Source organism: Manis pentadactyla, chromosome 1, assembly GCF_030020395.1.
Source record: "Manis pentadactyla isolate mManPen7 chromosome 1, mManPen7.hap1, whole genome shotgun sequence".
Classification (NCBI taxonomy): domain Eukaryota; kingdom Metazoa; phylum Chordata; class Mammalia; order Pholidota; family Manidae; genus Manis; species Manis pentadactyla.
This window is the reverse complement of record NC_080019.1, coordinates 155028905-155044288: the sequence shown is the minus strand read 5'-3', so window position 1 is coordinate 155044288 and position 15384 is coordinate 155028905. Positions and strand designations below refer to the sequence as shown.

At 33.1% G+C, this 15384-nt stretch overlaps 1 protein-coding gene across 7 annotated transcripts in view; it reads right to left on the bottom strand.

The window, feature by feature from the left end:
• The window catches only part of EPHA6 (EPH receptor A6), a 932734-nt gene that overhangs the window by 336020 nt on the left and 581330 nt on the right, over positions 1–15384 (bottom strand). For 6 of the 7 annotated variants that reach the window (XM_036916570.2, XM_036916571.2, XM_036916572.2 and 3 more), the window contains one exon: positions 1658–1782. In XM_036916570.2, coding sequence (XP_036772465.1) covers positions 1658–1782 — 125 coding nt within the window. Of the gene's footprint in view, positions 1–1657; positions 1783–15384 lie in introns of those variants that run through there. The other variant, XR_008997600.1, reaches the window with a different exon arrangement.

Genomic DNA, 15384 nt, shown 5'->3' with positions numbered 1-15384 from the left:
AATCCTTGGCTTCTAACTCCATATTTAATCATTAGCACTGGATCATCGCCATTTTCTTACAAAACAAACTCCTTCATGACATTATTTATTCCTTCATTAAAACATAGGATTTATGTCAATTATCAACTTTGAGAATCACTGATTTCTAAAATTCTGATTGGATGGATGTGGTTCTCTTTTTATGGAATCTGTATGGTTTGTCCATAAATGTAAATATTTTAAGTTTTCTTCATCTTCAAACATAGGAATTATAAATGACTATAAAATGAGAGATTTTCTGTAAATACTTCTATAAAACAGAGAAATATTTCCATACTGAAAAGTTGCTTGTGTATGTGCAGTTTTCTAAATAATTAGAATTTTTGAATACACGAAGATTTATTTGATTTAGTGAATAGAAAATATATATGTTCTTATAACCACACGTTATAGGTTATAACATTTGAAAGGATAGCCCAACAGGGCTCCTGAGTACATGACGGCCTGGCTAATGCACAGAATCTGTTATCCAATTAAAACTCAGTAAACTTCTCCTTTCTTAAGACTATGGATTTATCCGTGTTAGTTAATGATAATGACAGTTTTCATTGACTGCATAATACTGAAATTACTAGAGTATCAAAAATGGATACAGCCATGCTAATGAGTCACCTCTCCCCTTTCCAAATTTATATTTGCTCAGAAGCAGGAGAACAGAAAAAGGTGAACTTCTCTTCTTGTTCTATATTTCTTCAGAGGAAACCTAAATTTATTTGTGATATACCTTTGCTTCCAGTAAGTTTCAAAAATGCAAGAAGTTCTTTCTTATTTTAATATACTATTAGAAATTATATATAATTTTTACACTAAAAATGTTTTTGTTTAATACTCCCTTTATCAATATTCCAGAATAGTATTAGCACAATAACACATATCAGAATTATCTATGTGGTCTGTGTAATAGCTGTAATTGTACAGCAACAATACTATGATGGTGAGGAAAGGGAAAATTTTTAAAAGAGTGTGAATAACAATAGAGGTAAGGAAGCATATCATTCAAGAAAATACATTAATTGAGAACATTTATAAATGGCAAAAATGGAAATTAAGGTTAGCAGTTGATTTATTATCCAGATTTACATTGCCAGCTTCTTATAAATAAAAGAACTGACCTGAATGTAGAGAAAATTTTTAATTCATCAGCTATTTCCATTTATCCTTATATCATGCTTTCCAACTCATAAGGTGTACTGTAACTTTGGCAAAGGATATGGGCTACACCAACCCCTTTTAGGTTATAGTAATTTTATTTTACCATTTTTTCCCAAGTGAATTTTAGAAATAATGTTATATCAACTAAACTAGGAGTTGAAGGAGATACCACTTCCTACTACTGTAAAACTAGAGTAAGTCATGACAAAGATGAACATCATATGGCTTCTACTTTAATCTGACATAAAAAAAGACAAATTAATTAAGAAAATACAAGAAATAGTAAATTAGAGAGTCTTCAAAGACATAGTAGGTATGAGGTTAGGCTGAAAAAAATAGGTTTTAAAGTAAAATAATAATATAACAACATGCTGAATATATACATATATAAAAATATATATATACATATACACATATATGTATGTATGTATATGTAGTTTTTTAGAAAACTCCAAATTAGACCTACTTTCTCATAGTACTTGATCTCGTAGTCCAGAATGGCTCCACTGGAAAAAGCAGGTGCTTGCCATGAGAGGGCAATGCTATTTTGGGATGCCCAGTCCTTCCTTACCATACCTATCAGGGAAGGTGCTGAAAGGAAAGAAAATAACTAAGAATTAATTGGCAGGAATCATTTTCCATAATCCTTTAATATTTTGTCTTCAAAGGAAAATATAATTCTTACTGGAGAGGACATTAATTATTGAAGTCAGATTAATAGGATAGTCTTAGGATCTATTCAATCCAAATAAAGCATTACAATATATTTAGAAACACTACTAAGGAAACAGGGAAAACTCAAACAGTCCAAGAATAAGGGACAGAACTCATCATCTTTGTTTTTGTCTGGGAAGGACATTTTTCTTGAAACTTGCTTTGGTTTTGAGCTATGACATGAAATACAATATACTTGGCTCCTTTAGGTTATAAATTTAAGTCTGATTACAAAAATTCTTCTGCAATTACAAGACCATTTATAGGATTTTCTTTCTTTTCCGACTTAGTGCTTTATAAAGTCTTAGTACTCTATAGACCTGAGTATCACAAACTTAATTACATTAAATTATTGCATAACAAAACAAGCATTATTTCTTTTGCATGATTTGTGACATGTTAAAGAAATTGAACTGTTAAACTTCTAAAGTCTATTTTCAGAATAATGTATTTTTTTCCTATATAACATTATTTTAATAACCTAATCCTAAACTAAAGTAAATTTACATTAAACTTCCAAACTTTTCCTAGAATGTATATACAGTAGATTCTTTTCTTTAACAAAATACTTTCCATTTTTAAGTATTTTGATATTAAAAAACTAATTTTTTACATGGAAGTTGAAACTCATAAAAATAGAATTACAAATTAAAAATGCTGAGATACCATTTCTAACATATCAGATTGGCAAAAAATTTAAAAAATTGATGCCAGGCTCTGTTGGCTAGACTATACAGAAAAGTACATTTTGGTGGAAATGCAAAATGGTACCACTCTTATGAAGGGAAATTCGACCATTTAAGGCAAATTGTATGTTCATTTGCACTTCAGCTTTTTGGGATCTTTCCTAAAGATACACTGCACAAATACAAAGTGACATGTTTACAAGACTACTCACTGAGATTCACTTGCAAAGACTGGAAGCAATTTGAATGTCCATCAATAAGGGACTGGATGAAAAGAATATGCTACAACCACTGGAGAATTATGAAGTTGTAAAAAGGAGTTGTGACTACCTATAAATACTACCATGGAGTTATTTGAGTTATTTGGGGATTTTTTAAGTGAAAAAACTTAAGGTAGAGAGAAATGTATAGAAAGCAATTTAAGGATGATCCTAAGAATAAAAAATAACAATGGTTACCCTTCTGGGATAGGTACAGGGTTAGAAGATAGATGTCTCAGAATATACCTTCCCTTGAAGATTTACTTTGGAACCCTGTAAATAGTTTAAATTATTCGAAAATAAATAAATATTTTAAAGAGCATTCTCAAAGAATTAAAATAAAAATGAAAGAAATCTGTGTTTTGAGTCAGAGGCTTAGCCTCCTAAAGGAACTACTTAAGGTGATTTTAAAACATAATAACAGCATGCATCTGAATGTGGTATATTTCATGGACTTTTAAAAAAGCTACAAATATTATTAAACTGTTTTTAGTGATGATATTTTATTGGTAGCACTGGTATTGTAATTGTAAACCTGTGTGTGTATTTTGAGGAAGAAGTAATTATATTGGTATTATTGAGAACTAGGACTTTTCCCCACTAGGGGGAAAGGTGATGCAGATGTCAGATTAATAAGGCAAATAAAAACCTTACAGTAGTAAATTCAAATTAGAAATATCCTTATGGAATCAGTGTATCTTTTGAATTCATTTTCAGAAATCTATTCCAATATATCAATTGCAGTAAGAATAGAATTTGAAAAAAAATGATTCTCTGTGATTAGGAAAATATACTTAAAACAGTTAAGAAAGACTCAGATTTAAGTTTGGTATTTTATTTCTGAATGTTACCTTTGTACTAGAGATAAAGTATTTTCTTAACCTTGTGAGAATGACAAGGATATAAATAGTTTAGAAATTGTATTTAAAACTCCACCTGTTCAATGAAAGTATTATTCTTAGACTAAAATACATTTTTTTAATGAATGATAATTACAGCAATTGCTAAGTAATAATAAATAGAAGATTTTGTACTGTAAGTTAAAACAGGAATGGATAATGTTGTAAATAAGAAAAAGTGCTCAGAAAATTCACTATTTAAATTGAGTCACATTCACTACTAATAAACTACCATTAATAACTTATCCTGGTTGGTAATTGCACTCATTTAATGTCTGTTAAATGATACTTTATGGAAAAATTATAACTTTAAAGTGAATCATACAAATTGGAAGTTGATTTAAGTATATCAGTTTGTTACAATTTTTTAAAATGCCTTTTTCATGTACACAATCATGGTTAATTTTCAGTAATGTACAGTGTCATAAAGCATATTACCAGTGTACTATATTTTGCCTAATATGTTTTTAGCACTCAAGGTCAAATGACATAATCTTTGCAAAACTTAAAATAAATTCAATTATGGCAGCATGTTATAATGACTACTGATTAAAATATAGGTACTGTCTTTTCCATTTTCAGTTCTCCAGTGGTTAATTGTACATCACCTAAATTTTATGAGTCCTTTCCTATACTTCTATAAAATAGAAATAAAGAAAATCTGTTCTCTAACTACTCTGAGAACTACTATTAGCCTCTATTCCTTACCTAACTAATCTAGTTACAGATTCTTCACCTGTACATGGACTTCAGGGTCCAAGGACAATCTAAACACTAAAATGACTTTCACTTGTGCACATTCTTTTCATATGTAAATGTCCACTTTTTACATAGTTGTGAAATATATATGATTTTAGATAATTATATTTTTAAGCAGATATTCTAACCCTATTCCATATTTTCATAGTCTCCATACTTACGATTTTAATGGCTAAAATATTCAATTATGTTGATATTGTCATGTAATACCTCTAAAACTGAATGGTAAAGTTTCCAATATTGTCCTGTTAGAGTTCTCACATTCTATGCACACCTTTTTTATTTTGTTAAATTATTTTACATAGAAAATTGCTTCTTATCTTGGATTTTCTGAGGCATACCATATTTTAGCCTACTGCTTTGAAAAGAGTTGTATCAATGTACAATAGATACACACTTTTAAACAGTTAAAGCCGAGGATGTGGGCAACAATTTATACTCCATATGCTGAATTTTCTATTTTCCAAGAAGGCCAACACTACATGGAATTCCATTTTAAAATATGGCTTCAGTACATGAAACCTCTGTTTTAGATATATTTAATAGATTTGTTTTCTTATTAACACAAGTTTCTACAACATCTGAATTTGGCATATTATGGCAACACTGTAGTATCAACAAATGTAAAGTGGAAAACCATTTATCCTCAACATGAGAAAAATTGATTTTAGTAGACAGAAGGGCAACTACTGATTTTACTTCTGGTGTAAAAGGTCAGAGAAGGAAAGAAAAAGGTCGGAAATAGCTTCTGGAGTTTGTCCGATCAGAGACTAAATGAAAGACTTGAGAGACTTGGAGACTCAACATTTCCTGAGTAAAGGATAATGTATTCAGTATAGTTTTCAGTAGCATTTTATTTCTGATATTCATCCTTTTTTAGCCTTCAAAATCTTAGCTTTGACCTTCAAAATAAATGATTATTGAAGATTGCTACATTCTTGAAAATGGTTTTAATACAAACCTTTCTGATTACTACATTTTCTGAATCTCAAATAGTTTACCAAAAACTATGTAACAACAACAATAAATTGAAAAGTATACAGAGAGGTAGAGTAGGGACTTGGACAAGCATCATGATTAACTTTTCCTGCCTATGATGAAAAAATGCCAAGATATAAGCAGTATAATAAGAACAGGAGGGGCTCCATCTGAAGGCTAAAGAATAAGATTCCATTTTAAGAACTGAGGAGTTAGGAGGTAAGATTCCTAACATATTTTATGGTAATCAGCCAATAACCTACACTATCTTAAGGCAGTGCAAACAGTCCTAAATGATATGTTCCGACTGCTTGAGGGTGACCACTAGGGAAGAAAAGGATTAAGAAATTTCTTGTGTTAAGTTTATCTACAGAATACATAGAGGACTGACTATGGATAATGACAAAATGCCTCTCACTGGAGATAGACATTATGAGACCACATGTCAAACCAATGCCTCTTGGCCCTTTGCCCCATTCTTGAAATCCTGAAAAGGCAGAATCCTAAGCCTTTAAGTGCACCTCCTCTCTAAGGTTGCCCACTCTCCCCTTTCTTCAAGTGTGTACTTTGCCTCATAAAGACTTCTTGCTGCTCAACTTACTGTGTTTTGTCTCTGTACTTTTCCAAGCCTCTTGGGAGGTTAATAACAAACCCCTTTTACCTGTGGTAAGCGTTTTTGTAACTTCACTATTTCATTCAATTTACTAGACTTAAGCACAAGTCTTCTCTCTGTTCTACTTCAAACAAGTAGGGAAGATTTACTAAGATCTCTGATTTGGGCTTCCAAGTTCCTGTTGCCTGGGTGACCTGGACAGGACTGTAGCTGTAGGATCATTTTCTTTAGTAGCCTGCCCTAAAATCTCCTTTCTTTGACTTTGGGAAGTTCTCAGAACATAATCTCACTCCAGCCAGTGCTCTGAGGCTCCCGGAGATGCTGAGGTGGTAGGGGCTTAGTTCCCATGAAGTGCAGATTCAAGCAGACACTGTATGCCAGGCGACCCTGGCTTCAGGAGTTGGCGAGGGATCTGCCCTGTGCCGAGCAGGAGTTCAATTAGCTTCCCTTTCCTGCCTCTGTTCTCCCTTGCTCTCTACTGCCTGCATGGCTGCTGCCATTCACTACTACTCTCAGTGTAATGAATTCCTTCCTTATCTAAACTCCTCTGACCTGTTCGAAAATTCTTTCTCACCCAGAGTCAAGAACACCCCCATGTCCAGGTTGAGGTTTCTCCTTGTGCTTTACCTAGTGTGCAGGGAGAGGCCTCCCCAGACACAGCTTCCTGACAATAATAGCAGAGATTAACCAAAGAAATATTATTTGCATTTAGATGAGCATTATTTTTTTATGATTATGCAGATACCTGAAGAACCAATTAATTATTCTAGTGAATTATTTTCCTAATTAAGTATTAATCAATTTTTATTGAATATTTATTTTATACTATGTATATTATCTTATTTCATACTCATAAATCTATGGGATGTAAGTTGGTTCTATTCTGAAAATGAGAAAGCTGAAGCTCTGAGGAGTGAACAATTGTTTAATGACAAGATAAGAAGGTGAATTTTGATATTACCTCAAAATGTCAAGAAATAAGTGGAAAATTAACATTTTTGCTGCATTCAGCTTAAAATTAATTCTACTTTAGTGTTGAATATGTTCAATATTAAAATCTGTGCTAAAAACTAGAAGCAAGGAATGAAACATCACAAATATCCTGTCACTTTCAAATCTGTTATTTTGTGAATTTTTCAAAAATTAAACACTAACACTGCTATTCAAAGTAACAGTGGATTATTAGAAATATGTCTTTGAGTATGTAATAAAGATTTATTATACAGGCCATGAGGTGATGTATTTTTCTGACAGTCTATCAAATATTGCTAATTCACAGTCATCTGTTGAGCATAAAGTTTAAACATTAAGATATGCTTGTATCTTACAAGTGTGTGAGTGTGCGATTAGGTAAGATAGAGAGGGAGAGAAATCAAGAGCACACTCCTATGCACATGTGTTTGTAACAGAATCCTGACAGTGAATGCTAAATAACAGAATTTTAATATTAGGATAGTCCTCAAAGTCATTTAATACATTTTTTCAACAAAGCAGAAAATTCTTCAACACACCCCTGAGAGCTAATTACCCACTTCTTCCTTCAGCAGTTGTACTAAAGAGGACAGTATACTACTTCATAAGGCATTCCATTCCTTTTTGAAGATCTCTGTTCAAAAGTTATCATATGGAGACATTGTTTTCTTCATGTAATTTTCACTTAGGTCTTAGTTCTGACCTTTAGCATAAACAAAATTAACTCTTCCACCTTTGCTCATCTATCATCCTTTTTCTTGTATTTCTTACCTCTTCCTTCCTTCTCTTCTTTATTAATTTCCTTGTATGTATGTGTGTGTGTGTGTGTGTGTATGTGGCTTAGGGGAAATACAATCAATCATACAATGGAGTGTAAATAAGGCACAATAATATAATTTAAAAAAAATCTAGACCAGAAAGTGAAACAGAACAGACTTTTAAGACTATATGAGTCACCCCTTTGCTTTGCTAATGAACCAATGGGTATAACAGCAATGCAAGACTATATAATAGTATTTCATTCTATAGATGTTCAGGAAGAGACATGTTAATCAATATCATGATTTTACTTGTGAAATTTTTTAAATGTGGTATTTATCATCTGAATTGACATTTTTGAGACCTGAGAGCATGTTTCAAACTATTTCTGAATGTTTTGTCTTGGAAATGTTTATTAAATACATTGTTCTTTGGATAGCATAATATATCCTAACAATATCTGCCTCATCTGTTTTTCTTTTGATGTTTTCCCCGGTAAATCAGACTTTAATGGTAATATATATCATCTACTTTCCCTATGTGATTGAAATCTAGTATGAGTTTGAAATATACTTCTGTACAGCAGGACTGATGCTTTATTTTCTCTCTAGTTTCTCTTTTCTGTACTGAAAATAACATTGTGGTATGTTAAACCATATATATGATGGCTGGGATTGGATGAGTAATGGCTGCCAAAAATGTTCACACTGTAGTTCTGAGAACTTGTGAATGTTCCTCTGTGCTGAAAAGGACTTTACAGTTTTGATTAAATTAAGGATTTTGAGATGAGGGATTATCCTGGATTATTCAGGTTGGCCCAGTGTAATCACAAGTGTCTTTATTAGAGAGAGCCAGGAGGAGACTTGTCTACAGACAAGAAGGCTGTGAGCCCAGGAATGCAGGCGGCCTGCAGAAGCTGGAAGAGGGAAGGAATGGATTTACCCTGGAGGCTACGAAAGGAACCAGTCCTCCTGACACCTTTATTTTAGCCCTGTAATACTGATATTAGACTTCTGACACCCAGAACTATAAGATAGTAAGTATATGTTGTTTTTGAGAAAAAAAGTTTTTGGTGATTTGTTACAGTAGCAAAAGGAAACTTAACAATAGTTCAACTGATTTATCTTTAAATACCTTTATTTCAGATATATTTATGGTTCAGTAGGGAAGGTGGGTAAGTTTTAAATTTCAGTTTCTAAAGCAGTGATAAAATACTTGTACTTAACTACCTTACTCATTTGATATATTTATTACTTTTAGAAATTAACTTTAAAAAAGTATTCTGTTTCTTTTAAAAATATTTTGGATACTCTGATCCTACAGATTTTTCCTTTTCTAATCTACAATCTGTCAAGTTTGTCTTTTCTCTGCCTTTCTTATTAGAAAAGGGAGAGGTTTTTCTTCTTTCTGATTACATCACCTTAATTTATAGGTGATATAGGACTAATTTTTTTCCAGCTTATCCAGAGTTAATGTTTTGTTTTTAAAAAGCCATTAGCTTTTAATTTCAAAGGTCTTTCACAGGAAATATTAACATTGTATAACAAATCTTGCTCACTCTTTCTACTTTTTCCTGTCATGCTAACTTGATGCTGGCAGGTGCTTGACAAAACATTAGTGAAAAATATGTGGAAATATTTACACAGAAAACTCTCACTACCTGTGGCAGCCACAGGGAAAAATCACTTTATTAATGATCAGTCAAAATGACACAGTACTTCCAGGACTTAATTACACACAGTAAGACCTGAAGCATTATCTTTAAAGTTTTTAATTCCTACTTTATTAGACTTAGGAGTGGTTGATTTAATGTGCTACTGTTAAGCTTGTCTTTAGGCTGCTGTTTCAGTAATTTATACCATACATCTCTTATGACTATTATATCATTCCAGAGGCATTCAAGAAACTGTTTATATGACAGATGCTATAAAATGCAGTTTCTTTGAAATAGGAAAGAAAAAAAAAACTATCCTCAAATTAGACCGGTCTGAGATTCTGCTGACCTTACTATTACGTACCAAGTTTCAACAAAAAGATAAATGTTGTACCAGTATTTTCTAGGACATATTCTATTCACCAAAATCTCAGAAAGTTGGCCTAGTCCTAGTGACAAATCAAGAATGTGTCCCTTCTCAACTTCAAACAATTTCCTTATTTATAATTAGGCAGCAGACACATGGGATAAGCATCATGGTTAATTTTTCCCTCTATAATTAAAAATGCTGAGATATAAACAGATAGGAAGACCAGGAGGGACCCCATCTTAAGGCTAAGATTCCGTTTTAAAATGAAGAGAGTTGAAAAGGATGATTCCTAACATATTCTCTGCTAATCAGACAATAACCAAACAGCCTACCTTAAGGCAGTGCTGGCAGTCTTAACTGATACATCCCCACTGCCTGAGAGTAAACACTATCTTGGAGAAGAACAGGATAAGTAAATCCCCTGTGTTGGGTTTATTTGGCAAAATTGGCTGGAGGACTGACAATAAAGGAAAGGAAGCATAATGTCTCACCAGAGATAAGCATCTTGAGACCACATGTCAAGCCTATGCCCAACAACCCCTCCATTTGCCTTTTGCCCCAATCTTGAAAGCCTTAAAAGACAGAATCCCCAAACTCTCAGTGCACCTCCTCTCTGAGGACACCCACACTTTCAAATAAAGCTTTGTCAGTACTCACATGATTGCATTTTGTCTCTTTGCTATTTAATTTTATTTCCAAGTTTTCACTTTGTCTCTGCTTTACTCCATTTAAGTAGGAAGGGGCCGTTAACAGCTCAGATTTGGTCCTGCATGTTTTTGTCACCTGGGTGACCCAGATGAAACTGCAGCCGTGCCATCTGCTCTTAGCAGCCTGCGTGAAAATCTCATTTCTTTGAGAAGTTCTCAGAACATGATCTCACTGCATCCTGTGCTCCATGGCTGCCCCAAATCCTGGAGTGGTAGGGGCTAGTCCCCATGCGGTGCAGATCCAAGCGGACACAGGATGCCAGATGACCCTGGCTTCAGGAGTTGGCAAGGGTATCTGCCCTAGGCCAAGAACTTCCCATTACATTATAAAATCAAGAGTATTGGTTTTTAGATATTCTTCTAGCTAAAAGTACTAACTGACTGGTACAATTATATAAATTACATATGAAAATTTTATAAATAGATTTTAAATATAGTATCAGCTGTATTTGAATACGTTTTGTAACTTCTGGGCTTCATCTGAGTCATTAAAAAATTTGCCTCATGTTCCACATATAGGAAAAAATGAGACAACTTAAGTTCTATTAAAATGACCAGGAAAATCACTTATAAGTAAATGACTAAAATCAACATAACTAATATGTGTCAAGGAAATACTCAGTGATAAAGCTTGCAAAAATATAAATCTTTAAAATAATATACTAATGAATAGATACTGTTTTACACACAAATTTCATTACTGAATTAAAAAAAGTTTAGACTCTTAAAAGAAATCCACACAATAGATTTAATGACACTGTTTTAAAAATGTTGTAAATATGTGCAGGCATGGAAAAATAAGTGTAATATTTAAAGTGAAAAAAAAACAAGTTGCAAAACATGCATTACATGATTTAAATTTTTTTGGTAAACTTCAAATACCCTTAAATTGTATAAGTAAATTGCACAGCTATTGTATAAAAACATTGTATAATGATCAGGACCATGATTTGAGGATAGATGATGAAGGAGATGATGACCCATTTCTCCACCAAATGTTAATTCAACACTATTAAAAAAGGTCATTCAGTGGTGCAGTTACCAAGAAGATTGACCTTCCTCCTGATTGACTATGAGAACAAAGAATAGTGAACAGATAACATGACAATTTGGGGCTAAGAATTCCTGAACATTGACCAAGGAACACTTTTTGAACTTATTCCAGCTCTACACTACTTAGACATCAAAAGTTTGCTTGGTGTTATGTGTAAGACTATTGCCAATACGATTAAGGGGAAAACCAGTGAGGAGATCTACAAGACCTTCATCTAAAATGACTTTATTGAAGAAAAGGAAGCCCATGTATGCTAAGAGAACCAGTGGTATGAACAAAAGTGAAAAGTTGTGCTTGACATTGAAACACTGTAAGGATTGTCCCAAATACTATTTGCACTGCTCTGTTTACAACTATTAATATTAGACAAACAGTAGACACATGTAGCAGTGAATGAACTGGATTATCAGAATATTGTCCTCATAGCATATGTACTTTGATTACATATTCTAAACCTATGGCTGAGTCTCTTTTAGTGTGATCAAAATCTTCTTTGTACTTTGCTCTGAATAAAACTGAACTGTGGGTTGTCTATTTTAAAAATATATAATGAATATATGTCTATGTATAATATGACTATTCTTAAAATACATAACAAATATATGTATATGTATAATAACACTATATATATTCATACATACATATACATATATATATATATGAACAGAATAAAATGAAACTATTAATAGTGGCTTACCATGGTATTAGCCTAGTAAAAGTAGATGTAATAAGAGCAAAACAAATATAAATCTAACAATTGACCAAAAAATACTAAGTTTTAAATTACATGAACAAATGGTATTGTTCATATATTTTAAAACATTTAAAAAGAAATGATTTTATTTCAAAGAGCCCAACTAATATTTGTTTTAGTTCATACAATATCCTCAAGACTGCTTTCAAAAATACAGTGCAAAATGTTAATAAATTTCAGAAGTTAAACCTAAATATGATATAAGCTCTGACCATAAAGTAATATCTGTGATTATGGAGGAATCATTAAATTTTATTTTTGACCTGTATTTTTGTCATCCTTTCATTTATATGATGATACAAAATTGCAGAAAAAGCTATCTGAGAAACCACTGGTTGGCTTCAAAAGTATTTTAAATAAAGAAGATTTATGAAAATTAGTCTTCTAAGTATTATGGATTTCTATATTGGATGTCTCAACAAGGAAATAAAAAAGATTTTCTGTGCTGTTGGACCCCCAAGGTGCATAAACAGACAAGAAAATGTCAATCACATTTTGGAGCTGTGAAACAACCTGTGATAACCTTGGCAATTTTAGAAGAGATATTAACATTTAAGGAGTTCCATCCATAATGTAAGATGAAATAGCAGCAATCACCTTTTTCCCATTAAGATAGAGCCTGGACAAGCTTAAGACTACTTTGATCCATTTCAGATGGAATTGATTCTGATGTCTGAACTCCTAAAACATTTATTGTCTATTCTTCAGGACATTTCCAATTGACTGCATTTATTTATCTAAGCTCTTGCTCTTCCTCTCTATAGAATATAGAATAATATATTGTCCTTCACTTTTCAACTTCCCATGCTCTTTCACACACATTAAATCACTTAATATACACTGTAATTTTGTAGGTACAGTTATTCCCATTAAAGATGAGGAAATGGGACATGATCTGAAACAATTTACTCACAGGTACCTAAGAGGTAAGGAGCAGACTCCAGACTAAGTCTTGCACTTACGGACTCTACTCAAGTGATTGTGACATTTCAAGATCTCAGCCTCCCAAAGGACCTAATACAGTGCCCCTTCCCCACCGACACACACATATTAAGTACCTTACATGTGAGTATCTCTTTTATTCCAAACTTGTTTAAATCTTGTTTAAAGGCTTATCAGACAATTGTCCTACCTTCTGGTTTTGTTCTATAAATCTTCTATGGCACCATATTAGCACTGTCCAATTGATTCATGTACTCCACATATATATTTGTCATTTTATGAGAGTAGAATTAATATAAGAAAATAATAATCTGTAGTTTACTATAATAACAATACGAGTAAATAAGGAAAGATTACCGCAAAGTGATGAGCTTGAACATATGGTGTTGATGAAAATAGAACTATAATTTATTTGTATAACATTAATATGCATCTTGGGTTAGTTTCTTGAATTGTCAATATTTTCCATTTTTTAACTATCTAATTTGAAAAAAAATATTTGTATTGAGAATTAAAAGCAAAACGCCAAATATTCTGAGTTATTTGACTATTGATTGAGAGTGATATCACTTGACTTTTCACTAATTCTAAGCCCATTTTATCATTCCCACACCTGCTCCACTCCATAAGCTGTGCTCTCACTTTCCTTAGCTACAGTTTAACACCTCTTAATCAGTAAAATTCTGCTGGATTCCATAGATTTTTTTTTTATTTTGGTATCATTAATCTACAATTACATGAAGGACATTATGTTTACTAGGCTCCCCCCTTCACCAAGTCCCCCGCACATCCCCGTTCATAGTCACTGTCCATCAAAATAGTAAGATGCTGTAAAATCACTACTTGTCACCAAGTTCACAGTCACTGTCCTTCAACATAGTAAAATGCTGTAAAATCACTACTTGTCTTCTCTGTGTTGCACAGCCCTTCCCATGCTCCCCCAACAATATACATGCTAAACGTAATGCCCCCTTTCATTTTTCCCGCCCTTATCCCTCCCTTCCCACCCGTCCTCCCCAGTCCCTTTCCCTTTGATAACTATTAGTACATTCTTGGGTTCTGTGCTTCTGCTGCTGTTTTGTTCCTTCAGTTTTTCCTTTGTTCTTATACTCCACATATGAGTGAAATCATTTGGTACTTGTCTTTCTCCGCCTGACTTATTTCACTGAGCATAATACCCTCTAGCTCCATCCATGTTGTTGCGAATGATAGGGTTTGTTTTTTTCTTATGGCTGAGTAATACTCCATTCTGTATATGTACCACATCTTCTTTATCCATTCATCTACTGATGGACATTTAGGTTGCTTCCATATCTTCGCTATTGTAAATAGTGCAGCGATAAACATAGGGGTGCATCTGTCTTTTTCAAACTGGAGTGCTGCATTCTTAGGGTAAATTCCTAGAAGTGGAATTCCTGGGTCAAATGGTATTTCTATTTTGAGCAATTTGAGGAACCTCCATACTGCTTTCCATAATGGTTGAACTAATTTACATTCCCACCAGCAGTGTAGGAGGGTTCCCCTTTCTCCACAACCTCGCCAACATTTGTTGTTGTTTGTCTTTTGGATGGTAGCCATCCTTACTGGTGTGAGATATCTCATTGTGGTTTTAATTTGCATTTCTCTTATGACAAGCAATGTGGAGCATCTTTTCATGTGTCTGTTGGCCATCTGAATTTCTTCTGTAGAGAACTGTCTATTCAGCTCCTCTGCCCACTTTTTAATTGGATTACTTGCTTTTTGTTTGTTGAGGTGTGTGAGCTCTTTATACATTTTGGATGTCAACCCTTTATCGGATCTGTCATTTTCGAATATATTCTCCCATACTGTAGAATACCTTTTCATTCTATTGATGGTGTCCTTTGCTGTACAGAAGCTTTTCAGCTGCATATAGTCCCATTTGTTCATTTTTGCGTTTGTTTCCCTTGCCCGGGGAGATATGTTCAAGAAGAGGTCACTCATGTTTATGTCTAAGAGATTTTTGCCTATGTTTTTTTCTAAGAGTTTTATGGTTTCATGACTTACATTCAAGTCTTTGATCCATTTTGAATTTAATTTTGTGTATGGGGTTA